Source organism: Perca flavescens, chromosome 6 (genome assembly GCF_004354835.1).
Source record: "Perca flavescens isolate YP-PL-M2 chromosome 6, PFLA_1.0, whole genome shotgun sequence".
NCBI classification, from domain to species: Eukaryota; Metazoa; Chordata; class Actinopteri; order Perciformes; family Percidae; genus Perca; species Perca flavescens.
The window spans coordinates 15,772,164-15,799,799 of record NC_041336.1 but is presented as its reverse complement, the minus strand read 5'-3'; the positions used below and the strand labels follow the sequence as shown (position 1 = coordinate 15,799,799).

Here is a 27,636-nt window from a genome sequence, read left to right as displayed (position 1 = left end):
TTGAGGATATTTATATCCATATTGCGTGAGCATTTTAGGAATTGCAACCCTGTCTTTGTACCGCTGCTCTGTTCATAATTAGGGTAGTCAATGTTTACCCTTAAAACTGAAGCCTCATAATCCTTGTTTTATTTCAAATCCAATTTACTTGAGTACTGAGCCAAAACAATAAAAAAAGCATATATTTTCACATACTTAATAGAGTATGCATTTACAGTAATCCCTACATTTGGTGGGTTCACAAACTTATTCTGCCATCCACGGTCTCTGCAGTGACATTTAACACTCAGTGATTCCATAATTCCCAAAGCTTTAAGACTGAGATCTAGTCAATAGGTGTCACTTATTCTTAAAGTGGAAACATGGGAATTAGTTCTGAGTTAGCCGTGCAAGCACAGAGGTGCTAGTGCGGCTGTAGACTTTTAATGTTTTTTTTTATGTTGCCTGTTAATTATTTTTAAATTCACCTTTTCCCTCTTCTGTTTCTTTACTCCAGGACTGGGTTTTCCTCACTCGCTTCTGCTTTCTGACCGACTTTGGACGTCTGGACTTCCGGTTTCGCTATCCAAAGGTAGGACAACTTACTGTGTGTGTGTGTGTGTGTGTGTGTGTGCGTGTGTGTGTGCGTGTGTGCGTGCGTGTGTGCGTGTGCGTGTGCGCGTGCGCGTGCGTGCGCGTGTGTTTATCATTTTGTTTCTATTATTTTCAATCTGTTTTCCCACATTGCCTCAGCTTGCCCACGCTTTCTTCTCCAGCAACATGATTGTTTTACTTTTCTTTTTTCTTCATCCTTTCTTTCTCTACTTTAGTTCTCTCACTTTCCTTCCTCTTACCTCACCTAAGCTGATGCCATGTCTCTTTCTCTTCTCTCCTTCTTCCTCCGGCGGTTCCTGCTTTACCCGCCTCGTCCTCTTTTTCTATCCCCTCCTCCTCCTTTTTGCTCTCCCCCGCTCTATTTTTCTTTGCATCTGTTTTGGTCTTCCACTCTGTCTTCTTTTACCCATGCCTTGGTTTACTGTTGTAGCCTGCAGCCTTTGGAAACAATTTTTTTGTCTATAAATCTGAACCCGTCTCGCTGCCTCCTCTGTGATCTATGCCCTCTCTCTCCTCTGTGCAGTCTCGCTGCTGTCAGAACATATTGCTCTACTTTGATGACAGTTCTCAGTGGCCAGCTGTGTACAAGAGGCACGAAAAGGTGAGACACTGACACCCTCTGCTTTATGTCTTTTGACAAGCCATTATTAAAGAGAAATACAGCTCCATTTACTAATTTGCAATTTGGCACTGTTGTAATGAAAAAGCAGTGACTCCAATTTTGCTAATTTTCACATTTTAACTTGAACTAAAGGATTACACCCTGTTAATGCTGCTCAGAATAAAACAAAGCAGCCTTTCTTATATATTGAAAGGCTTTTCACTCACAGCCAATGATATACTGTATTATTGATGATTAAGGATGATACAATCCATATTTGTGAAGACAAAGTGAGACACCAGATACTTCTGCCTGAACTGAAGTTGCTCCACAGAAAATAAAAAATAGAAGGAAGATGTCATGCAGATAGATGTGTATTTAGACAGTGACACAGTTTTTGTTGTTTTGGTACTTGAACAAATTAGATCTTAAATAAAATGGGGATATAAAAGGGCAAAGTGCTTATCAGCCATGTTTTGAGGATATTTATATCCATATTGCGTGAATGTTTTAGAAATTGCAACCCTGTCTTTGTACTGCTGCACTGTTCATAATTAGGGTAGTCAATGTTTACCCTTAAAACTGAAACCTCATAATCCTTATTTTATTTCAAATCCAATTTACTTGAGTACAGAGCCAAAACAATAAAAAAATGCATATATTTCCACATACGTAATAGATTATGCATTTAGAGTAATCACTACATTTGGTGAGTTCACAAACTTATTCTCCCATCCACGGGCTCTGCAGTGACATTTAACACTCAGTGATTCTATAATTCCCAAAGCTTTAAGACTGAGATCTTTGGCTTTTAGAGAGAAGAGTGGTTTCATGTAATATGCGCCTCAGCTATAGGAGTAGCATGCAATGTGTTGTATTTGCCTGTATATGCCAAACCCAGCTGCTACTATGAGAAATAACATGATACAGTCTATAAAATTGACATTAAATTGCTTTCACAACCAATGAATAATGTATAATGTGACCATTTACCATAAGCAGACAACTGTACCCGCCGCTCTCCCATTTTAAAGCTGTGCTTTACCAGCCTGGTGTTATTTTAGGAGCACATAGCATCTGATGTTTTTTTTGTGTTATTAGAGTGATGTGAGCTTCTGAGTAATTAGGGTTATCAGGTGTTCTGAGTACTATCTAAGAAAAGCCATGCTAAAATGGTCTAGAAAAAAGAATAATAGCATTGACCAAATACCTTGCATTTCTTTACCCACATTGGTTTTTACTGACATCTCAGTGTTTTCTGTAGGATTTCTTTCAGCACTGGGTTGAAAAAGGTTAGGGTTAACCAAAAGTTTGCTTATCCTGGACCGCTCTGACTCCCCACCTGAGCTAGCTGAATTTGAGTTGCTACAGCCATTAACTGAAGGTCAGCTGCCATCCACTTTCCTCCCGGCAAAGTAGTCTCCTTGCGGCGGGGAGAGAGGCAGGGGTTCGCTTGCTAGCAAATTTTTGTCTCATTTGTGTTCTGATAAATAGTAAAATTTTCAAATTCAACTTCCAATTCAGTGCCCCATATCACTATTTTCTAAGCTAACTACCTGTCATATTTCACAGGGCCCACGTGAGTGAGTTTCCATGGGAACGCAGCCGTCAAGGCTTTCGTCCCTGGTTGTCACTCTGCCTGAGGAGAAAATGCTGTACTCGCGCTGTTGTTTATTTGGTTGTCATGCGAGTGATTGACGTCCTGTCCTCAAAGTGGAGAGAGAGCAGACGACCGTTCGTTTGAGTTCAGTGGAGCGGACAGCTCTGCAAAGTTGTGTAATTGCGACTTCATGACGTTTTATAAATTTCTGAAGCGGCCACATCAAAATGTAGATAACCGAAACACTGCCTCTTCTGACACACAGATGTGACATTATGTTTTGATATTTCCAGCACAGCTAATACCAGCACACCATTTCTCAGACCGATTTTGATGTTTTTTAGAATCAAATAGTATGACCTTCATTCCACACTTCCACACAATATTCAGCCTACACAGGGAGAAATCCATCACTGGAGAGACGAGAAAACATAAATTTTATTTCCACTTACAGCAGCTTCAATAGCAAGCCACAATTTCAATTCAATTTTGATTAAACACATCTTGTATTCTCGACTGGAAAAACAATCTCTTAGGCTTTCAATGCTGCTTTTTTGTGGATTGTGTGGATAAAGAAATAGACAAGAAAGGCTGAGTAGATATAACAGATATTCAGTTTTCAATGTTTGTAAATCTATTTTGAATTTACTGTGTCATCTCCTGTCAGAACTGCTACCAGAAGGAAGCGGTGCTGCGGCCAGAGAACAACCAGGTCATCAACCTCACCACACGCTACACCTGGTCAGGCTGTGTGGTAAGAGCTCACACACTAAAACAAATATGTGCATATACTGTATACACACACTTTTACAGAGCGGTATCCTGTCCCTGAGAATGAATATATTGCTACAGTTGACCTCTGACGTGTGTGTGTGTGTGTGCATGTGTGTGTGTGTGTGTGTGTGTGGTTACAGAGTATTACATTATTAATTTGTATCACCAGACAGTTGAACTTATTTTCATCTTTCCTATTGCGTATTCTTTTGTAATGCAAAAAAGGAACAGAAATAGTAAAAGAGGTAAACAGATACACAGAGACCCAGAGAGGCAGTGAAAGCTAATGGCCTGTAAGGTGTTTTTGTAACATTTTACTGATTCACACATTTTCAGTGTTCATGATGCATCTCAGTCAACCAAAAAGGGTCCAAGTGATCTTTCTCTCCTGTAACACCTTTTTTCACACCTTCCTTGTGTTTCTTTTTCAATAAGCAGCACAACATGTTTGTTTATCACATTAGAAAGTGTGATTGCCAGCGTGACTCTGTTGTTGTGGCGGTTAGTCGATCTTGTTGCCACATTTCAGGCTATATTGAGGTGTGAAATGTGTTTGTATCTTGATATATCGGGATCCCACTCTACTGTGATAATTCAGTGTGTCTCAATGGTAAAGCATGCCGCCTTTTTGGATAACATCATCCCAGCAGACCCCCCTCCATGCATTTCCTCTATCTCTCTCTCTCAGGTGGAGGGAGACGGGAATGAGGAGGTTCTGAGCTGCGTGGGTGGCCGTAGTTTTCGCTCAGTGAGGGAGAGATGGTGGTACATCGCTCTCAGCAAGTGTGGGGTAAGCACCAACCTCTTTAATTCCCCCCGCCCCAACTGGCAGGTGCACCAGGCGGTTGCCATGGTGACTCGCTACCTTTATCACACAAACAGACTCGGAAGGCTCAGGCACAAACATACCCGTGCCGTCACTGTGTTTATTTTCTGCTGCTCTTTAGATAAATAAACATCATCACTGTCATCATCATCCACATCAGCATCATCTATTTATCAAAAATGAAGGCATACTAATAATATAGATCTCTTAAATATCTATACATTTATTGAAATGTGTTTTTTTTTTTAATTCCCCAGGAAAAGTTATTTCCACAATTTAAATCCTAGTTTTTAGTTTTTGCAGTCATGCAAAACAACCCAATGATTTCAGGTGCAAGAAGCATCAGATTTTAAAATGGGAAAGCTCACCATGAGGACAACTCTGTGAAACCCTGGAAGTTTTGAGGCATGTTTTTGTGCTGTCTCTCGCTATAAATTTTAAATCAACTTGAACATAATTTCTGTCTCAGTATGTGCTTTACCATTTGAGCATATTGCACCAGGCCACATTTTAAATTCTTGAAGTAAAGTAATCTAAATAGGCAAAAATCGCATGGAAATTTAACCCTGTGATGTACAGTAATTCTATCTATCTATCTATCTAGCTAGCTAGCTATACAGTATATATATATATATATATATATATATATATATATATATATACACACACAAACACAAACACACAGGAATAGGAAGGATTATCAAATGCTGTTCCATGTTCCTCACCATCTGACCTGATTCCAAATGTAATATAGCCAAAATGACCCACAGTCCCACTTGCCCTACCATCATCCTGAATCTGTGCGTCTCGCTTTGAATTGTCTCTGGACACCATGAGGAGCTTTATCTCTCTCCCATACTTCAGCTGTGCAACGAAGCGCTGAGACTCTTAATATGCAACTCTCTGCTGAAACTGTGCTAAACATGCCTTACAAGGGCTCCGTTGTAGCTTATCGATTAGCTAGCTTTTGGGAGTTTTAAGCATTGTGTTATTTTATAATGGGACTCAGTGTTGTGCTAATGGTGCGCCGGGAGAAAACTGTTAGCTGCGATGTGTTGTTTGTTGATAGTGAGTCTGGACTTTGGCACTCTGTAAAGAAATCATGAAATTGATAGCTCTGCTCAGTGATGATTCATCCTCCTACACAGATGGCTTCAGTCAAGGACAAATCTCAAACATAGGTGTGTGTGTGTGTGTGTGTGTGTGTGTGTGTGTGTGTGTGTGTGTGTGTGTGTGTGTGTGTGTGTGTGTGTGTGTGTGTGTGTGTGTGTGTGTGTGTGTGTGTGTGTGTGTGTGTGTGTGTGTGTGTGTGTGTGTGTGTGTGTGTGTGTTATTTTTTTTAATGCAGTGTTTTAATGTTTTTGAAAGTAGGGAAGGAAAAAGGTGAATAAGTAATATTTCTGGATCACTGTATGTCTGCCTGCCTATCAGTGTCACACTTCGGGTTATCTTGTAAAACTCCTGTGTGTGTGTGTGTGTGTGTGTGTGTGTGTGTGTGTGTGTGAAATCCTTTTTTGGGGGTTTGTTTTTGTGCTTTTGGTTGAAGAGGGATATGATTTGAACGGATGCTTCCTGCAGAGTGTTGTTTATTGTCACGGCAGTGTCCCCTGATAGACATGCGGCCTAATGCCGTTGGACTAAAGCGTAAAGGCTCGTCTCCACTCCCAAGGACATATGCACGCCGCGTCCCGCAGCCAATTTTTACCCCTCGCCTTGTGCCTTCTCGCTTTCCTTACGCTTTCACACCGCTCCATCTTTCTTCCTTTGTCGGTCACAATCACTGGCTACGTCCTGCTCGCTTTCAACTCTGTCACCAAGCTGTGACACGCTCTACGCCATTTCATATCCAGTTACTATTCTGTCTCCCGCTCCTCTCCGTCACCCTATCTCTAATTGTGTTTTTCCTCTCCATCTTGCCATCTCACTGGTCTCATTTCTTCTTTGCCTCTTGCTCATTCCATGCATTTTCTTGAGCACTCTCATTTTCATGTGGTGCTACTCCTCTCTTATCCAGCTCTCCTTTCATGTACTTTCCATCTCAGTCTTTACCTGTGCTGAAGTGGGTCTAAATCTACATCGGCTCATAATCCCTTTAAAACCATAGGATGTCTGCTCTCAATCCACAGATGTGTACCTGCCTGCACAAAATGGTAAAATGTGATTGTTATTTAACATTTCCAGGCAATTTCACTTGTTTAATTATAGCAGGAAACCTCAAGGCTGCAAATTAATAGTATTTCTTCAAGGAAAAAAGACAGTCATTATAAATAAAATTCAGGTCATCACAAATTATAGTGCAGAGGACCTCTGGCAGTCAGACGGTTTCTCACACAAGAAAATTGCCAAAACAAACTAAGTTCACTAATATTAGGAGGCTTGAATGTTGTTTTTTCTCCTGCAGATGTCTTTGCGTATGTAGCACTAATTACATTTGTGTAGAGTACAGCTACAAAGTTTTCACAAGGCAACCCTTATTTCTCTGTTATTGCCTTTCATGAAACTGTTTAGATGAGTTACAATAATATAAATCGTTAGTTGTAGCTAATTATGCCATTAATTGAAAATGAACAGAAAACCGAACAACTCAATAACATGGCTTCATTGCTCGCCATCGACCCCAGCAACCATTGTCTGAGCGTTATTTTATGAGGCACTTATCCTTGTGGTCTTTCAAACAGAAATGGAGAAATGGAAAGATTTGAATGGCTGTAATCAACCACTGCTTTATTATGCTGAGCAGAATTGCTGCTAATGAAAACAGAACGACCTAAGAATTCATGTGATTTGCAGTTTCATACATCCGTGTTTCATTCTGCAGCAATGCACAGCTGGGAGACCAGTGTCAGTGCTTTGTTCACATGTCTGTAATAGGACAGTCAAGTGTCTGTCTCTAAATATCTAGAGACATACACTAAGTATCTAAACTGCTAAAGTCAATTAGGTGAAGTGATGATTAAGTTTTCGGTAGCCTACCAGTTGCAAACAGGCTCGGTAGGGAATGGTATCTGACGGATCAGGTGTTTTTGTGTTTTTAGCTGAGCTAGACCAGAGAATAATATTCAGTGAAATTAGATCAGTAATGCTATTATGCTCTCATTGATCTCCGTGAAGTTTGTTGGAATTGATGTAATGTAGCGTTTTATGTGGAGTGAGCACTGCGCCGGACTCCATTTAAAAAAAAAAAAAAAAAAAAAAAAAAAAAAAAAAAACTTTTGAAAGAAGTGTGTATAATAGTAGTAACAGTTGTACCTATGCATTACTATGGCTTCTACGGTAACACAGTGAACGAGTGGGATCTTGCACGTTATCGCGAGTGTTTATGTTATTTTTCCAATTACTGCATGTGCTCATTAAAAAATATAGCTTCGGCTAAAAGAGTATTAAGCCTCAAGTACAATAATTTTAATGCAAACCCACTTTAAACTCCCCTCCCCAACTTTGTAAACTATATATCTTTCATAAAGACTTTAAACACATATACAGAAGGATTGGTTACACTTTACTTGAAGGTATCTACATACGAGTGACATGACTCTTGAACACGTGTCATGTCACTCTTATGTAGATACCTTCAATAAAAGTGTTACCGAAGGATTCTTGACATATTATTCTGTGCCACTTGGGGTACCAGTTTGGCCTTGAAACATTGCACTTCTTTAATTTGATAAATACGAAACAATAAAAACATTTGACAGTGTTTTCTTTTTTAATTTTTTGAAATAAACAAACCTGATGATTTGTAAACAATAAAAGTGCCATATTTGATTCAGTATTATTTGCATGTCAAAATACACTTTGTTAGGGTTGCAACTACCAATTGTTTTCATTAAAGGCTACAGTTATTATTGATCTGGTGATTATTTTCTCAATTAACTGATTAAGGGAAATCTTATTGCTACAGTACAGCATACAATGATATAGATGACTATAGATTTGTTATAACAGTTTGGGGAAGGCCCTGTTTCAAATGCCTCCATGCACAAAGTGAAGTCCATGAAGTAATGGTTTTCTGAGTTTGTTGTTAAAGAACTTGACTGGCCCTGACACAGAGCCCTAACCTCAACCCCATCAAACAATTTCAGGATGAATTTGAGCACCAACCCCGAGTCATGCCCTATAGTACAACACCAGTGCAGCAACCTCGCTAATGCTTTTCTGGCTGAGTTTAAGCAAAGGCTCCAAAATACTTTTGGAAAGCCTTCCCAGAGAAGTAGAGGCTGTTATAACAGCATATTAAAGGGGCACCTTGATTTGGAGAAAGCCTGCTTTTCAATCTAGAAGTGTGGAGTTTGAAAGACATTTGCGTTTGCTAGGCAGGGAGAGTCCAATTAAAAGATGTCATCAAGTTGCATTACAGAAAATGTAAATTACAGTATTTTTGAAGGTGCAGTAAAACCATACAAGGGACTAAAAGTCAGGATATATTTTACCATTCCTTTTAGAATCTGTCTCTTGTGAGTACCCTAACTTTATGGAAGTGCAATATAGTGCTGGAGTACCTCTTTGATGCCCCATGATTTTGGAATGACATGCCCAGCAATCACATATGGCAACATGGGCATAATGTTCGGCTGTCCACATTAGAGGATGTATACCCGAACCGAGCCCGTTGGGACGCGTTGGGACCTGGCGGTACCTGACGGGCTGGACCGGGTTCGGACAGATATTTAGAAATGATGTTCGGGTCGGGCTCGGTCACATCAGCGCGATAAGGCATTGAACATTTTAAATTAAACAGCTTATTAACGTGCGCTTGTTGCCCCGTGTGCGCTGATGCGCTCATCTGTTGACATTTCCGAATGCCTTCCTACAGTTGCTTAATAAAAGCAGGCTCTCCACACAAACAAACGTACATGTGTCATTAGTATGAGAAAAAAAAGAGATTTTAACTGTTTCGGGCTCATACATATATATCTTAATGACTGTCGGGCTTGGGCTGGGCTCGGTTACGGGCTCGGACAGAAAAATGCGGCCTGATCCACACTCTAGTCCACATGCATTGTTGGTCCAGAGAAAAGATCTCCACTTTCAAAAGCTTTTTAAATGCAGTTATCAGCAGCACAGAGGAGCACAAGATGTACAAGACTGCACAGGTGTTTGGGTTAGAGCAACATTCAGTGTGTCAAATATCAGTACAGTATATCAGAAGTGGATGCCTCTTACCCCTGAAACCAACAAGCAACCCTGAAATCATCCTTTGACTCCCTGTCACTCCCACCAAGAGATAATCCCTGCTGTGTGAAGTGCTACTTTTCCCCTCATCTCTCCTTTGCTCCTGCATACTCTCTTTCCCTCTTTGCGTTTGCTCCTTTCTCTTCATTCAGACTTTCTCTTTACCTGTTTTTTTAACCTTCTCCCTCTCTACATCTATCACTCTCTTTATCTCTTTCTCCTTGCTCTTTGTGTCTGTATTGATTTTGTGGCAGTGCACGCTCCATGCTTCTCGCCCTTTTTTGATAGAGGTAGTGAGATGGAGTCTCAGGCTGCCAAATGAAATCAAAGTCTTTTTTTCTCCCCCTCCCTCTCTTTTCCTTTGCTCCACTGCAACAAGCGCAAACTCCATCGGCTTTGAACTTGTGTGTGTGAAATGAGCTCTCTGTGCTCTGATTGTCAACCTTTCTCTGTCCCCCCCTCTCTTGTTCTCTGCTCCCCATCCCACTTTTTGCTCACCTCCCCAAATTCACTTTTTAGTTTGACACTTTTTATTTGTGTGACTGGCAAATATGAACATCATTCCAACAAGCGTGTGACACACAGGTGCGTTTATTTCGCCCACGGTATTTCTCTTTTCCTGCATGTTTACATACCCAAATATTCTCTTTTTGTGATCCTCCAAAACATTGCAATGTAGAACAATTATATCTGATTGACATTTAATCATAATAAGCCTAACAAATAATTGATAACTGAATGTGTCACACTATTAATGATTTTAAAAAAAGAGAGAGAATACTGTGCATTAAAGCAGAGGAAATTGTTGGATCCCTCAATTCTTCATTCCTGTTAATCTGGGTCATCCTCTCATTGGCACCACAGTAGGCAGAGCAGCCTAGATTCCTTTTTTATTTCTCTACTAACTTTTCCACACACCTGGGGGATCCCACTTCCAGGCAACTGGGGGACCATACAACACAATTACACTGAGCAGCTAAACCAACAGTGTGCCCCTTCCCAAGGAGGATTTGGATGTTTTCCCTCCTTTTGAAACAGGAAAAGTTGGAAGAAATCTGGGCTCTGTTTTTTAAACTTAAAGCTGCGGTAGGCAGGAATCTTATATTAAAACCCACGTCATCAAACAAAATCTCATGCGATTCTTTTGCCCTGTTCACTAACACATCATTCTGTTGTGAAGAATGGATGTCAGTGGAAAATTACTGCAGGAGAAAATGATGAATCAAGCAAAACTGTCTGATGTTTTTCATCAGTTCATGGATATGTTGCTTTATTTCTGAGTGTAAAGTGAAAGCAGGGTGATGTGTTGACATTGTAATATGAAACTCGACATCTTCTGGGTTTTCATTTCATTTCCCTGATTTGGTTAGTTTAGATTTTTGTTTTCATGGTCTCAAAGGCTGCATTACTGATCCTTCTGAATGTTGAGCAATCAAGGCTTCTACTTGCTTAGTCATCACATCAACTTTAATAATAAGTTAACACTTTTTTGGTACCAACTGAATAGCAGCAAGTATCAATCATTCTCGTATTCTATTAAATCTTATAGATAGTTCCTGATTTAAATCACAGTTTAATTTTTCTTTTCTTTTCTCTTCGTCTAAGTTCTTGTTTAGACAACATTTAACTTTTGAGAACTTTGGCTTGTATTGCTAAATAATGAAACAGGGTTTTGTGGAAACAACACGTCCATTATCTTGCTCTACAGATAAAGTAAGGTAATGAAAACAAGTTTCATTTTCGTAATGGTTCCAGTCTCGGCTATTGTGTTGGTACCAAAAAACAACAACAGAAGTTCTACCATCAACCTTGACAAAGAACCAGTAGTAGTTTGAGGGGGGGGAAATGCCATCCCCCTTGTTAGCAAAATGACCAAAGTGCATGCCCCTTGATAACATGCCATCCTCACTCTCCATCCCCTAGTAGCAGAGAGAGTGCAGGGGCAGAGGGGTTGTTTAGTTGAATATGTTAGTGAAGTCTGCCTAACAATTGATCCTTTATCTGACTGAGATTTGTGCAAGTTAGAATCTTTGGCGTGGACCATGGCTCAAATATCAGTAGCCTAACTGTGCTGTGCATTGATAAATCCATGGCGCTGTCCGTGGTGCTGCTGAAGTAGCAGACGGATGTGTAATTGCAACTTTAAAAACTACAGAACCAAAAGAGTCGTAAATGGGGCAGCTAGTCGCGGGTGTGAAAAATTAACTAATCGCTAACTTCAGAGAACTAACAAAATGAAAACCATGTTTATGATTTTATTTTTCAAAGACAAACATAGCACATGTGATTTACAGAGCTGTAGCAGACACAAATATGCATTTTATTTTCAGTAGGACTTAGAAATGATTTGTTTTTTGAAATTGTACTCATATGTAAATAGTCTATGAACGTCAAACAACATGGGGATCCACCACTATGAAGTTTATAACTGTAAACTGCTGGTTTTAAGTCCAGCTAACGTCTTTGTTTCCTCCCAAAAGGTCCTGTAGGTCTCCATCATCAGATTTATAATAAGTAAATAAGATTAATGTCTAAGAATATATCTAAAGAGTGGCTACCTCTCACTGCCATTTCAACCTACAGAATTGCAGCTTTAAGCTTTAATGTAAATTTTGTATAGATCACAAAGCCTGAACGCATTTTTTATCTCACCTGCCTCCTCTCTCCTCTCTTGCAGGGCGATGGCTTGCAGCTGGAGTACGAGATGAAACTGACCAATGGCCAGTCTTTCTGGACGCAGCATTTCTCTGCAGATGAGTTCGGTAAGAGTGATTAGACGGAAAGAGAGAGATTATGGAAGGAATCGCTGATGGCACAAGCCAACACCACTTAGCATGGCCAATAAAGCACACTGAACTGAACAAATTACAATAATGAAGGGACGGCTGAATGAATTAATGATGATAGATGAACTGAAAGGAAGGGATGAAAAGAAAAAGAGGCCCAAGTAGCTTCTAAATGAATTATTCCTACATCTCCAATGTTCTCTTGCCGCCCTCTGTTTTTTAACTAATCATCCTCATCAATTATTCTCTGGGTTTTCATCCTTTCCTTTTTCTACTATTTTGTTCGTCTACTGCCCTTCTCTTCTTCACCCATTCTCCAAATATTCACAGGAACCTCCTCTTGTGCCTTCTTTTATCCTCTTTCCATCTTCCTCTGTCTTTTGTTCAATCTTTCTTTCTCATCAATTATTCTTTTTTCTTTCATTCCTCAACTTCCTCCACCCATATTCACAGGAATCTTGGAGACGGACATCACGTTCCTGGTCATCTTCTCCTTGGTGTTCCTCCTCTCCTGCTACTTTGCCTGTAAGTACTGTCTTTTCCACTTACTGTGTCTCTCTTCCTCCCTCTTCTTCTACGAATGAGCCAATTTATTCTGACTTTCAAAGCCTGCGGCAGTCATTAAGTGCCCTTTTCATCAGATCTATTATAAAATCGACATGTTTTCTTGATGGCATAAGAGTAAGTTCTCATGTTTCCTCTGACAAGTAAAGGGGGAGCATGTGCCTATTTTTTTTCTCGGGGCCGACAGTTTGTCAGAACAGAGCATGAGCAACACAGAAAGCAGGAGAGAGGATGGCGAGAGTGGGGTTTGGTTTTCGTGTAAAGGTGAACGGTTGAATGGAGAAGGTAGCGGTAGCCTTAAGGTTAGTGAAGCGAGTTTGTCACATGAAGGTCACAACTCAAATAACCCAAAGAGCTTAGAACAAGAGCCCCTGGAATGACTTAACGCTCAGTGAAAACTCTTGTCACTCATTCCCTGCTTTTGTCATGTATTGTATTGTATTGTTTTCCTATGCAGCCGTATATCTTCTTCCAAACTGTTAAAGGATCAATTTCCTTAAATTACAAAAACACAACTGGTTGTACTGGCACAGTGGTTCTCTACCTTTTTTGGCTAGTTTTATTGGCCAGGATTTTGAGATATCCCCAATAGAATGGAAGTGAATTTGTTTTTGTGCTCACAGCTTTAAAAATGTATACCATATAAAAAATTTAACCGCAACAGATACTCTGGATAGTCCACAGAACACGCTGTCTATAGTTGTTATTGGGGCTATTTTTGTTGTTGTTGGTAGAAACCCTTTCCAACTAGTAACATAACAAAGACACCGAGCTACCTATAAAGGCGTAGCCCCACCTAGTGGAAAAGTCACGCCACGGCACTGGTTACTAATGCCCGTAAAAAAGAATTTGCTCGGAAAATTCTTCGTTGGCCCATGCTACACCCTTTCACCAAATTTTATGAAAATCGGGCCAGTAATTTTTCCGTCATCCTGCTGACAGACAAACAAACAAAGCGAAAACATAACCTCCTTGGCGGAAGTAATGAAACATGGACACTGAAGGATTCTGATTCTGGAAAGAGATTTTGCTATAAAATGTTTTTAATGTACTTTTAAATGCTGAAAGTACTACAAACTATATTCCAGTAATCCTCATTTTACTTTTGCGAAGGCAGAAATATCAGACATGAATGTTTTTAAATCTGGGTTAGTAAAACCCAAACTATCTGCATGGCTAGATCCCACAATAGGTATATGAAAAAACTGATACTTTAAAGTGAAGGAATCTGTATATTAAGCTCCAACATTGGCATAGATTATCCTTCACATTAATTCAGTGTCATCAAAGTGTTTTCTAGTCAAATGTATCCAAAAATGAGAACATGTTGAAATGGAAGTGGGCCTTTTAAATACTGGGGGTTAGGCAAAGTTTATTTCTTGCTTTGCTTGCCATACTGCAGAGGAACTAGGCAAGGCTATGTAATGAGGTGCAAATAGATCTTTTGGCTTTTGAATTCTGCAGAAATCTTTTTGTGATTTCATGCAGATTGACAGACTTTGAATGCACTGCTGTATGTTCCCCATTCCCCATGTGCATATTGCTTTTGCCAGCTTCTTTTGAGTATTCATTGACATGGAGGCTTGAGTTTTATTTATTTGCACAAGTTAAAGTCAAACAAAGGACATAAACATAACAATGTAGAGCGTTGTACAAATAGAAGAAAACAGGCCTAAAGGGACTTTTATTTCATTACTTTTACCCAAATGAAAACAGTACCCATAGATTATGAAATACAGGAAAAGGTTTAAAAGGTTATAAAACATTGAAGATGACAGAGTTTTCATTTTTGGGAGACATGTTTTTTGATAGCCACCATTAGAGTACCTTTGAGAAAGTCACAGAAGGATCCAGCAGCATCTGGGGTTTCATTTATAAACGTGGCGTACGCACAAAACAAGGCTGAAAATGTGCGTACGCCACGCAAAGGTTGTGATTTATAAAAAACAAACTTGACGGGAGAATGTGCGGTCCTCCACGCAAACTCTGAACCATGCGTACGCACATTTTGGAGACAAAATAGGAATTGGCGACGCAGATGGTGAGGTGGTGAACTGAAGTCAGACTTCAGAGAGTAAATGGGAATAAGATTACTCGTAATATTTTCTAGTATTGATGCCACACGTACATTCTTTCACTCCATATCATCCACATTACCATGAAGATGAAATCCAGCAGTGTTATTTGCGCTTGTACTGAGTGATAACTGTGCCATAAACACCTCCAACTCAAATCTTAAATAAAAATGTGTTCTTAATATTTAATCGCCGCTGTCTCGCCGTCACATTGTCCACATTGCGCAGGAGGAGGAGATGGCCCGACTGCATGGAATACAGGATAGCATCAAATACCCTAGCATTAGATAACGGGAGAACACAGTGTAAATAACTAAATATCTGTCTTTAAAACTGTTAAAAATCTATAAATTATATAGAATAAATCTTATTATATACGTCTGGTATATCGAAGCTGTCCCCGAGTGCCGTAATGCCTGCTGTTTTGGACGTATTATTAATATATGTAGTCTATAAATCAGGGTTCCCTACACTGTGCAAGAACAGGCAGAAATTATAATTCAATTTGCAGCAATTCCTGAACGTCTGAGAAGTTTTTTTTGCTTTTTCTCCGCCAGTTGTCATGATTCGGCATGATTCGTTGTAACGAAAGAACAACTGCCAGGGTCATTAACATACTGATCAGCATTCATGAGGTGCTTTGCATTGACTATTTATGGTTAAAAATGGGCGTGTACATGGCGGGATAAAAGGCTGATCCACGTATGCACACGTATCCAATCTGTGATTTATAAAGGGAACATTGCTTACAGGTGTGCGTACACACGGTTTTATAAATCTAACTTTTTTTTTCGGTGTACGCCATTTTGGGCTTTTGGGCGTACGTACACTTTTAGTAAGGATCCTACGCACAGTTTTATAAATGAGACCCCTGGCCAGCCAAGCCTGGGGTTATACATGGCAGCTGTGAGTTTATGACCCTTCCTCCCCCTGTAAATTTTCCTCTGGGCCACTTTTGTTTGCAGGAGTGTTTTTGTAGTACAATTGGCTGCTTAAATACACATTAAAAATATTTTCAAACACAGCTTAGAGAGAGAGAGAGTGGAGAAAATGTATAAGGTTTCATCTAGAGACAGGCGACACAAGATGGATGCATAGTAATGGTCGCTCCTCCCCATTTATCTGGCCCGCTTCCTTGTTCTTTTTTTTTTTCTTCTCTCTGTCTCACACTCTCTGTACCTCTCTCGCTCTCCTTCGCCATCTGTTAGCATATCTCCATCCTTTTTATCTCTATCCCCCCCCCCCACACACACACACACACACACACACACACACACTCACACAGACACACACCTCAATCATCTCCATCTTCTTTTTTTCTCCCCTGCAGACAATCTGAAGGGAAGACAGCTTCTTCACACAACCTACAAAATGTTTATGACGGCGGCAGGTGTGGAGGGTGAGAGCTTCTGTCCCGAACACACACACACACACACACACACACGCAATACGACAATGAGCCTCTCGCAGGGCTGCAGCATCTTATACCTTAATCCCCACTTCAAGAGCTGAGATATTATCGCCCTTATTAGCCTCTGAATAGCAACTTTTGCAAACCACAAGCAACTCTACAGTGTTCAGTGTAGCATGCTGTTACTGAAGAACAACCCCCTGACCCTCCTCAACCTCTCCTCCTTTTTCATCTCCCCCCCCTTATCTCGCTTTCTTCTCTCTCGCTTGCTTGTCCCCTCTTCAAATCCCTCCTCAATTCTCCTGCCACCCCTTAATTCTCTTTCTTTCTCTCTCTCCTCCCACTTCTCTGAAGCCTTCTGCTCTTTTTCATCTCCTTTTATCAATACCTCTTCTTTTCTGTCTCGCTTCTCTACTCCCCATTTCTCTCCCCTTCTCCTACCCCTGCCCCTTTCTCTTTCCTCATTATCATCTCCCTGTCTTCTTTACCTTTTTTTCTTTACTTTTTGTGACATCTCCTTCTTATTTACCTTTTCCCCTCTTCCCAATACCCCCATCTCCTGCTCTCACATCTTTTTCCTTTCTCCCTCCTTCTTCCTTTCTCTTATTTCCACATTTCTTTTTTTTTCTACTTGGCAGTGCTCAGCCTGTTGTTCCATTGTGTCTACTGGGGCCTGTATGCTAGAGATGGAGTTGGCAACGGCAGCCTGAAAATACTTGGTGAGTTCTTTTACTGCATCGGCCACTGACTGACTGACTGACTGACTGATGCTGCCTCTGCACTGTAAAAAACACTGCCATAGCGAAATGAATGAGTGATTTGTGTGTGGGTGGCAAAGTGCAATAGCTGGTTTGATGGGCAGAGGCAGGAACGTGCAAGATTCTGCATGTGTGTGGCGACCTGGTTTTTATCTTTCCCCTATGATATTACAGATTCGGAAACTACAACCTAATTACCCCCTCTGTCTTCTTTCTCATTTTTTGTCTCACTCCTTCTCTCTGTTCGTCTCCAGGGAAATTACTGTTCTCTGTCAGTTTCTTGGTGTTCCTTCTGATGCTCATATTGTTGGGCAAAGGTTTCACTGTCACCAGGTGGGTTTCTGTGTGTGTGTGTGTGTGTGTGTGTGTGTGTGTGTGTGTGTGTGTGTGTGTGTGTGTGTGTGTGTGTGTGTGTGTGTGTGTGTGTGTGTGTGTGTGTGTGTGTGTGTGTGTGTGTGTGTGTGTGTGTGTGTGTGTGTGTGTGTGTGTGTGTTTCTTCAAGCCCATGTGTGTTTGTTCATGCAAGCCTGTCATCATCATCATTGTGCAGGTGTGTTTATGCTGCCACTGTCTCTCAGGCCTCACTGTCACAGTCATAACAGTATCCCATGACATGACAACGTTAGGTGTCAGTCAAAAAGTCAGTTAGTATGCTGGGTGTGATGTTGTGGATAAACACCTGATATATCAGAGGAATTTGACAGATGGATGCTACTCTGATGTGAACTTCATGTTGTTTTTGTGTCTGTTGCAGGATTACTCTGCAAAGCCAGCTGACACATTTCTTGTTTGCTTACTCTTTTCTGGCAAGGCTTAGTGGACATTTGCTTGGGACAGGCATCATTTCAGATAGCCCGCACAATAGATGATTTATGAGTGTAACGTTGAATGTCCAGTCCAACATGCCAGCTGTTCTTAAACGTTGTTACTTTTCTTCCAACCTATCCCTAGATGTTGGTTTCTATCTCAGTTTATGTGAGTTAAATGGCAGTTCAAGGTTTTGAGTTTTGAGTCATGGTGAGTCATCATCTAAACCACTGCTCACAGATTGAAGATTGGTCTTGCTTCGGGCTCAGTTTAATCTCTGGATATTTTCCAGACGGAACTCTTGTAGCGAAAACTGAGCTTGCAAGATTTAAGCTGGCTTCTTCGACTCCAGGATTACACCCTCCTCTGGGCTCAGAAAAATCTCTTAGACTTATTAAACCCCTCTAAAACCCTGGTGAATAAACTTAAAACTGCATCACCATCAAGCTAAAACCATGGCTGTTTATCTGCAGAAACTGATAAGTTAACTACAACTTTGATGTGTTGTCTCTGGTGTGTGGTGCTGAATTAGTCCAAGCAAAATTATATTTGAAAATTCTTGTTATATTTGTTGACTGCAAATAAATAAGCTTTAATTTCTGCTTTTATGAATACATAGAGCTTTTTTCACAGCCTGACGTGTCCATGAGTCTGCAGCCATTTAATATTTATAAAGTTCAGAGCTGAGCACACCAGTCCTTTGTGCTGTGTGGTGTTGGATAGCTGCTTTTTAGACTAAGCTGTCTTTGCGCTGTGTGTAAAGAACGAAATGTGTGATTTTGTGTTTGTGTTTCCATGCATCACCCCCTCTGTCTGTGTATTGTTGAGTGTGTGTTCTTATCTTCCGCTAACTTGTGTTTGACCTCTGACCCTCTTTGTGTATGTGTTAATGTGTGTCAGAGCGAGGATCAGTCACAGTGGGTCAGTTAAGCTGAGCATCTACATGACAGTCTACACAATCACCTACGTCATCCTCTTCATCTACGAGGCAGAGGTAACCTACCCACACACACACACACACACACACACACACACACACACACACACACACACAGTACATTACCCACACTGCACTGTAGTCAACATTGGGGCTACTGAGGTTATTTTAATTATTGACTAATCCATGAATTTTTCATTTTTATTATTTTTAATCAGAAATTCCCAAAGCCTAAGGTAGTTTCTTCAAAACCCAAAGACACTGAGTTGAAAACCCAAAGATATTAAATTTACAATAATGTAAAACCGAAAGAAGCTGCAGATCCACATTTGTTTTACTATTTTCTAACACATCATAGACAAAGATGAATCAATTAATTGGAAAAATAACCAGCAGTGAAAATAATATTTTGCTGCAGCCCTCATAAAATCATCTGCAGTTTGGTTCTTTTCATTTTAAATTCAGATTCTAGCTCGTAAAACATTTGAACACTTCACTTCTGATGTGATTTGAAAGCAGCGTCTGAATTACGCTCAGGATGACTGGTGATGATTTTTGACTTGATATTCGTATAATTGCTCTCTCTGACTTTTTTTAAATAATCTCACAAATACTCATGGTAGAGTAGAACACACAGATCAACGTGGGCTGTAATGGCCTTTTTTGTCAAGTCACTTAATTAAATTGACACATCGCTAATTATGAATATGCAACAAGTTGATTGTTTAAACAAAAAATAATAATTCCTTGATGTCTTTCAAAGATCCAGCAACAATGAGGCAACTAAAAGCACAACTAAAGATATTTGCACTCACTACTGTACCTGAGTTATAACTCTTAGATCAATGAATGTTAGACTTACTAATCAGCATACTGAGAGATCTCCACTCTCATTAATCATACCGTGTCTCTGTATGTGAAGATGGAAACAGATTTTTAACAGCGATGATGTTATAGCATATGAGCTTATAAATTAATTAGACACTTGGGAGTGTTACAGTTACATACATCTGTGCATGCTGCAGAAGCTTCAGCACAGTCCGATCATGATGGTACATTCAGGGACAGTGGATTACAGTCTTTGAATACAGCCTATGAATGACCCAGTGGGAATAATGCAGTGGAACTATCCTTGCTATATTTAAATCTGGAGCCTATAGCTATCTCACACACTGCAATATGTGGATCTGAAGCAGTGCCTGCCCTCTTACATGGTCCCTGCTTTTGAAGAGCTCAAAACTCAGGGGAGCTCCTGCTAAAAATACACCAAACTAGGTTACAATTGGAACTGAAATAAAGAGTTGAAGAGTGTTCTTGGTGCTCGGCCTGCAGGGAATCTGACAGGCCTGGGTTTTCTGGTTGGATCCCAAGAAGCTCCACACCGAGCCGTCACACCAATGCATTATGTAGCACGAGGTAACCGTGTATGGCCAACGCTATCCAGTCACTGGAATGTGAAATGCAATCTGGTGTCCGCAGTTGCAAGCACAGGCACCACACACACACACACACACACACACGCACACACACCAACACATGCCGATGACCCAATTGGGAAGAAGAAGTGTCAATGTCAAAGACTCACACAGAACGCAACAAGCTGAGCTTTGGCTCGGGCATTTCATTGCAGCAGCTGAACCACAAGCAATCCATCTTAGTAATTAGGGCACCAACTACAATGTGTAGCCAAGCCAAACAATGCTTATTTTTTACTTTTAAGTTTAACCTTAATTTTGGCATATCTTGTCAGTTCTTTGACCCAGGTGAAGTGCTGTACGCCTATGACAGCCCCGCAGGCTACGGACTGATGGGCCTGCAGCTGCTGGCCTACGTGTGGTTCTGCTACGCCGTGCTGGTCTCTCTGAAACACTACCCTGAGAAACAGCCCTTCTACATCCCTTTCTTCACCACGTACACACTATGGTGAGACCTGCACGGCTTCCCCCACTCTGCCCTTGCTGCAGATAATAGCACATGAGCGATATTGCAGGAGTAGAAAAATACACGTTTCTCTGTTTGAGGTCTCTTCAATTTGAATAATTTATGCTGCTCTGTAAAACTGTGCATGAGATAGCTGATGCTTTAGCAGCCCAGGAATGAAAAGTTGTTTATTTAACACTACCCTTCTACAACATTGCGTGCCCAACCTCTGTGCTCTAATAACACTGTAGATAATTGTACCTGAGTGAATGATTGCTAGAGGAAAACATCTATATTTACTCAGCTGGTGATTTACTCTCTTCTATCTACAATAATTTATGCTACCATGTATATGTGTGTGCTAGATAGTTTAAAACTTTGTACTGGAAAGTGTTTTTCCTTATAAATAACCCTGAGAAAAACTCTTCTGCATACACTTCTCTGCTTCTCTGCCCTTCACTCACTGGGTGTAATAGCATAAGTTTCAAATGAAGTGTAGATTACAAAGACTAATATTATCTCTGTATTTCTCTCTAATTGCTACCGCAATCTCCCGCCTCATTATCTACGTCTCTCCTCTCCTTCCATCTTCATCTTTCTGTATGCTTTACATCTGCTTCTACTCTCCCGGCCTCTCAGTTCTCATCTTTTCTTTGAATGTGTTCTTCGTTATCCTAAATCTACTCACTGTTCTTCGTCAGGTTTTTCGCAGTGCCTGTTATGGCTTTGATCGCCAACTTTGGGATTCCTCGTTGGGCCCGGGAGAAGATCGTCAACGGCATTCAGCTCGGCATCCACCTCTACGCTCACATCGTGTTCCTCGTTCGTACCCCACACACACACACACACACACACACACACACACACGCTCATGCACCCTTGAACTTCTACATAGTTCACATTATTCAAGAGTCATTATTGCCTCTGTCTGTCATATATTATTCACTATCCTTGAGTCATAACTGCCTTGTGCTGATTGTCTCCCCCACACATCTTTATCTACCTCTTCCTCACCTTCAACACATTGTTCTTTACTAATGGGCCGACTGCTCCCACAAATTCCCTTTTATGTTTCTGCTCACTGCATGCATTGCATTTCCCACTTCTCACTTGGACCTTATATGTTCTGTTAGCTACTATATATACTTTATACATATATTATATACGTACAAATCTGCGGAAATCATCATATATTTTCATCTTTTAATCCCTTAGGTTATCACAAGACCCTCGGCAGCCAATAAGAACTTCCCATATCATGTTCGGACGTCCCAGATTGGGATCCTGCTGTCCAGTCCGAAAGCAGGCGAGGGGGCAGAGAGTTTCCCCCATCATGCCTATGGAAATGGCTCCTTCCTGGGAGACTCTCAACCAAACTTTACTGAACTCTTCTCCATCCAATCAGTGAGTCTAATTTGACATGTTTTTCGATGCATGCTTAATATCTTAGATCAAATTTGTTAAAGCAGAAGACACAGAAGAGCAAGCTCTGTGAAGTGACAGGCACAGAAACAGGTTCAATTTAAATGCAAGCATCAGAATCAGAATTGTAGCTTGTAATGTGTGTCTCTATCCAGCTTAAACACCTCCCAAGCATTTAGCAGTGCTTGCTATAAATAATTAGATTCATCTAAGTTGTACTCATTTTTTGATGCTTTTAAAAAGCAAACATTACTGTGTCAAACCTAGCTTGAAAGTAACTGATGTCTCGTCTAACAAAGATGCGTCAAACTAGAAGGCATTAGTGTAACAATGTTTTTTAAGGATTATTTCTTGGCGTAAACTGCCGTCTCTTCCTGTGGGCGCCAGGTGAATGACGGTAAGCACAGCGTGAACATAGCACATGCACTGATATGAAAACACTTGGGCACAAAGAAATAATGATTAAGTAGAAATGTTGACAAGACCAAATTAAGGCGTCATGTTTGCCGTGATGAATTATCTAGCTTGGGGAACTTTTAAATTTGTGGATGTGGTTTTTTCATACTGCACAGAAATGAGTGACAGCAGAAGTGCTCTGACTCTTCAGCTACACTGATACAATGTGCAGACACAAGTATGAATAATACAACACAAAGGAGCAACCATAGAGGAAGCAACCCAAAGTAGAGAAAATGCATGCCAAGTGACACAAAGTCATGACAAGGAAGGCCAAGTTTCAAGTGTTCATTGTATAAAAAGGCATCAAAGCTTTAAGATAATTTAAATTAATAAAGTTAGATGGCAGTAATAAATAGCCCAAAATATAATAAACGTGAATTAGAGAAAACAAGCAACCCTCGCCATAATGTGTTTTACAAATCAGTACTACCACTTAGAAATGAATTGTCTGACTCCCTGGAAGCCAGTGTAAAGAGGCTTAATTTGCCGCAAACATCTAATTGGAAGAAAGTGGGAAGACCATGCAAGAGTGTGGCTGCTAAAAATTGAAGTACAACAAAACCACCATTTTCAACCCTGGTATCAGTGTGGGTCATAAGAATCTCTCCTATTTGTTGTCAAATAAAATGCCCTCAGTCTTTATTTAAGTGGAGGAAATGTAGTTGCAGGTGATTACTTGCATTGACACAGTGAGTCTATTGGACCAGGGTCATTTGGTGAAAAAGCAAATCTGAGTGTTGTCTCCGTAGATTTAAACAGCATGGCAATGCAGCCTTTTTTGGTTTTGCAGCATTTGGCCTGAAGAAATTGAAATTGAAATTAAAAATTGTCTAGAAAACAGTTTACAGATAAAACAGATGTGCCATTAGTTTTCCCAAGATGGGAAAAAAAATTTTTAAAGTATAAATATAGGATTTAGTATAAAATCATCCATCCAAAACATCTGTTGCAACACGTGAAATACTAAGTACTGTAACTGAAAACAAAGAATCAAATAACAATAAAGACAAGTGGGATATGGATTGGGTAGAACAATCCAAATCATTAGGATGGTGTTTCTAATACTTAGTTCACATGACAGGATGAGCTGGGCAATAATTCAGTTATCACATTTTAGCAGGAATCATACCACAATTAAGTGATCCTATAATTTCATATTTGTAGCATTTTCTGGTGACCAAATTAATAATTCCTTGCAAACTGTAATTAAAAACCAACAAAACTATTTACTAAAATGTTGGTCTCGTACAGTTTAATGCATTAGTGGAACACAGTTCATTGCTTTGAAAATCTGTGTGATTTCTGTAGAGTTGCAAAAATAGGTCAATTAGTCGATCAACAGAAAATGAATCAACTAAAAGTATTTTGATGATTGGTTAATCATTAAAATCATTTTCAAAAAAAAATGCCAAAACATTTTATGGCTCCAGCTTTAAAATTAAAGAGAATTTTCTGCGTTTCTTTGTCATACGTTATACTAAATTTAATATGTTTGAGTTTTGGACTGTTGGTCGGACAAAACAAGACATTTGATGATGTCAGTTTAAAACTTTTACTGATTTCTGATGTTTTGTAGACCAAACAGTTATTACATTAATAATGAAAAAGGCCTTACTTGGAGCCCTAGACTTTGCATACATTTGCCATGTAGTGATTTGCATATTGATATAAAACAATATCTTTGATATTTAATGATTTCAACCATATCCCCCAGGCCTACATAAAGGCTCTCCAATACAGTAAACTAATCTAGAGTAGCTTCAGTTTGTGGAGAGTAACATAACTGAATTGGAGGTCAGGAAACAAAGTACATGTGTAATTCACCTCGACCTATCGGTGAGCTCTAGAGGAGGCTGTAAAAATGTGATGTATAGTGTCTGCAGCATCCACATAACACATGATCCTACATCCAGAGGATCAGACCAGGTCAAAGGTGTAAAACCATCACCTTCTTCCTTCCAGGACCCGGTGAAGACAGTGGAGGAGACGGTGGCCCGTAAAGGACCCGAGGTGCCAAGGAACAGCGAGCAGAAGATCATCACCACTGCTGCCGACTTGACGGCGATATTGCCCCCACCTCTGCCTCAGATACCCCCACGCCTGGCCACATGCTCACCCTCACTCCCGCCCCGACTCCCTTCCTTCACAGAGTATTTCAGCATGCAGAGCGGAGGAGGCGGAGGAGGATTTGGAACGAAGGCATGAGATGGTACAGAGGGAGAGGGGGAAAGGCGTTGAAGGAACAGACAGAATGACAATACAAAGTAGAGTAAGAGTCAGAGTGGAAATAAAGGTGTTACTGTTAAAAGACGGCCAAAAACAAGTTTGGATGGGCGAATAAGAGAAATCATCAGAAAAGTGAAACGGTCCCTTTTCACCTGTGAATGGAAATAACCGAATGGAAGAGTGAGGGGGAAATGTCTGAGAGATAGGAGTGCTCAACTTGTTAAAGAATAAAAAAGCAATAAAAATTTGATGTTGACCAGTAAATGGCACACAGGGAGAAAGATGACAAAGTGGATGTAGCCAGAGCAATAGGATGATAGCTGTGCACGGTGCGGAAATGAACAAAATTCTTGAAATACTTCTGTTCAAAAATTCATGAGGCATTGAGGATGGTGTATCTGGAGGAGTTTGTAAATAGCAAAAACAGGAGAGAGCTATCACTCTATATAGTTTTATTTCAAAAAAGGAAATTTGTTGTCATATTTTTTTCCACATTATTAGATTCCAGTTGGTGCTGTGACCATCAGAAAAATATCATGCCATTACATTTATCCAAGTCATGTAAAAAAAACAAGACTTTTTTTATGTTTGACACATTTTGATAAAGCATAGATATTATATGGAGTTTATTGGGTTACTTTATATTCTTATATGCCTTCATTGCAGCTGGTTATTCTGGATTGATATACTGATGTGTTGATGTAAAATGTCACGTTTACTGTGGGCACTTCTAGGTACTCGTAAAACACGCATGTTTGTATCGTATTCCCCGTCCAAAAAACTGATATATGTGACTCCACGTGACCATACAATATTCGCTTATTGTGTGTATTGAAATCTATAGTTTTGTAAATGCATACAATAGGCTTTAGTATATTTTTAACTGGATAAATTCAGTTAAATGTTATTCCAATCAAAACCTTGCGCTGTCTGAAACATGAAACCAATAATATACTCTGTCGGTTTTAGTTGAGTTTTCACTGGAGTGCAGAATATGCCGGCTCAAAAAATTTTGTTTCTGTGTATGTAGACGTTGGTGAATGTACTGATGCAATACAGCACAAGGACAGGGATGATTTTCAAGTTACTGGAATACTACAGTACACCTTTTGTCAAATGTTCTTTACTCTCTCCTTGGCTTTCAACTACAACACTTAGAGCAGGGGGCTGCCCTTTATTCAAATACGTAAGTAACTTAATCTAGTACCTGAAACATGAGTATTTGTTGGCTTTATCTCACTTTAACGTTCAAACAAATATTCCTAGTTTTGGATCCCCTAACATTGAGCTATGACAAAAAAAAGCCTGATGCAGATGCATACACCTGTAAATAGTCTGAAAATGTCATCGACTGTCCGGACATTTTAGGGGAGGTATCATGATCCGTCAACGTAATTTAACATTGAATTGCTGAAGCTGACAAGTCATGTAAGAGTGTCACTTAAGCTAAGTTCACCACTACCTGCAATTCAGAAAAAAAATGTCGGTGAAAGTACACTAACAAATTCAGTTTTATCTTGACTGTTTTGTACTTGATTCGTAAAAATGGTGATACTCGGCTTGTAGTCCACATTTATCAATGAGAGTCTGTCTGCAGTGGAGTACTGTAGGATGTTAGGACTGTGGTGTTTAACTTGTAAGGGTGTAGTCAGAGGTGTAACTTAGCCTGTGAAACAGAATTATACTTGAATTATAGTACTAGTAGTTATTTCTGATTGTGGCCGGTTTATATTTGGCATGTCTGCCATTTTGTCTGCTGTTGCCTATTGTTATGGTTGCCATGACTTGACTGAACAGACAATGGGTGACTTGACTAACAGACAGGCTTACTGAAACTGTATCACTGCTTCAAATTTGTGTATATTGACATACAATTACAGGACTGAGACCCTTTGTGGAGAGAACTGGACAAAAAGAGATTATGTATGCATGACAGAAAACAGCACAGCTTTTAGGCTACTCGGAGCGATCTGTTTAAGAGCACATCACTGAAGCACTATTCAAATGCATTTTAATGGTGTCAAATGAAAATTCTAAATACGCTGTACATATACACTTTTTGCCAAAATAATAATAAAAAAAGGTTTTATTAGAGGGCTCGTCTGGGTGTGTGTATTATTTGACTACTGTGTTAATAAGCAAGAGTGTCTGTGTTCCAGTTAGGACAAGGGCATGTGTCCTAAGGAGTCAATCTAATATCCGTAAATCATATTTAGAATCTGTTCTCATTACAAGACTCCATTAATATGAAACACCACAGGGACAGGCTCCAGGCTGGTCACAATTTGATGTAGGCTAGCCTAATTATTTCACAGTCCCTGCCAGTATCCCGCTCTGTCTGCTGAAGTCCAGTCACAACAAACTGCGCCTGTCTGTGCCTGTTCTCCAGTAAGGTTATCCATTTGTAAATGGCTTTCAGGGTAATCACTGCCACTGTCTTTAAAGGAAAAAAGTTGTTACATTATTCTGTAACAATTTGTGATGTCAGCTCAGGCGTTATTTTGTGATTTTAGTGATCAAATTTGTCCACTAACTTCTTTTCACTCGTCTTATCAAATGTATTGCAACCTATGGTGCGTTCTGTTTTCTGGAGTTACGAACCGGAAGTTGCAAAAAGAACGCCACCGAAGTCGTATATACAACTCGTCAAGTCGTCTGAACTCAGAGGACCCCGAGTTCACTTTCAAAGATGGCTACGTCGTGC

At 40.1% G+C, this 27,636-nt stretch overlaps 1 protein-coding gene across 1 annotated transcript in view; it reads left to right on the top strand.

Moving 5' to 3' along the window:
- tmem145 (transmembrane protein 145) overlaps positions 1–25,713 on the top strand; it is a 38,029-nt gene extending 12,316 nt beyond the window's left edge. The window contains exons 2-15 of the mRNA XM_028579619.1: positions 497–571; positions 1,118–1,195; positions 3,463–3,549; positions 4,258–4,359; positions 12,245–12,329; positions 12,807–12,878; positions 16,323–16,391; positions 17,042–17,122; positions 17,416–17,494; positions 18,869–18,962; positions 20,656–20,828; positions 21,527–21,647; positions 22,041–22,229; positions 24,669–25,713. Of these exons, the coding sequence (XP_028435420.1) occupies positions 497–571; positions 1,118–1,195; positions 3,463–3,549; positions 4,258–4,359; positions 12,245–12,329; positions 12,807–12,878; positions 16,323–16,391; positions 17,042–17,122; positions 17,416–17,494; positions 18,869–18,962; positions 20,656–20,828; positions 21,527–21,647; positions 22,041–22,229; positions 24,669–24,911 (1,548 nt within the window). The 3' untranslated portion in view covers positions 24,912–25,713. The remainder of the gene's footprint in view (positions 1–496; positions 572–1,117; positions 1,196–3,462; positions 3,550–4,257; positions 4,360–12,244; positions 12,330–12,806; positions 12,879–16,322; positions 16,392–17,041; positions 17,123–17,415; positions 17,495–18,868; positions 18,963–20,655; positions 20,829–21,526; positions 21,648–22,040; positions 22,230–24,668) is intronic.
- The last annotated feature ends 1,923 nt before the right edge of the window (positions 25,714–27,636 follow it).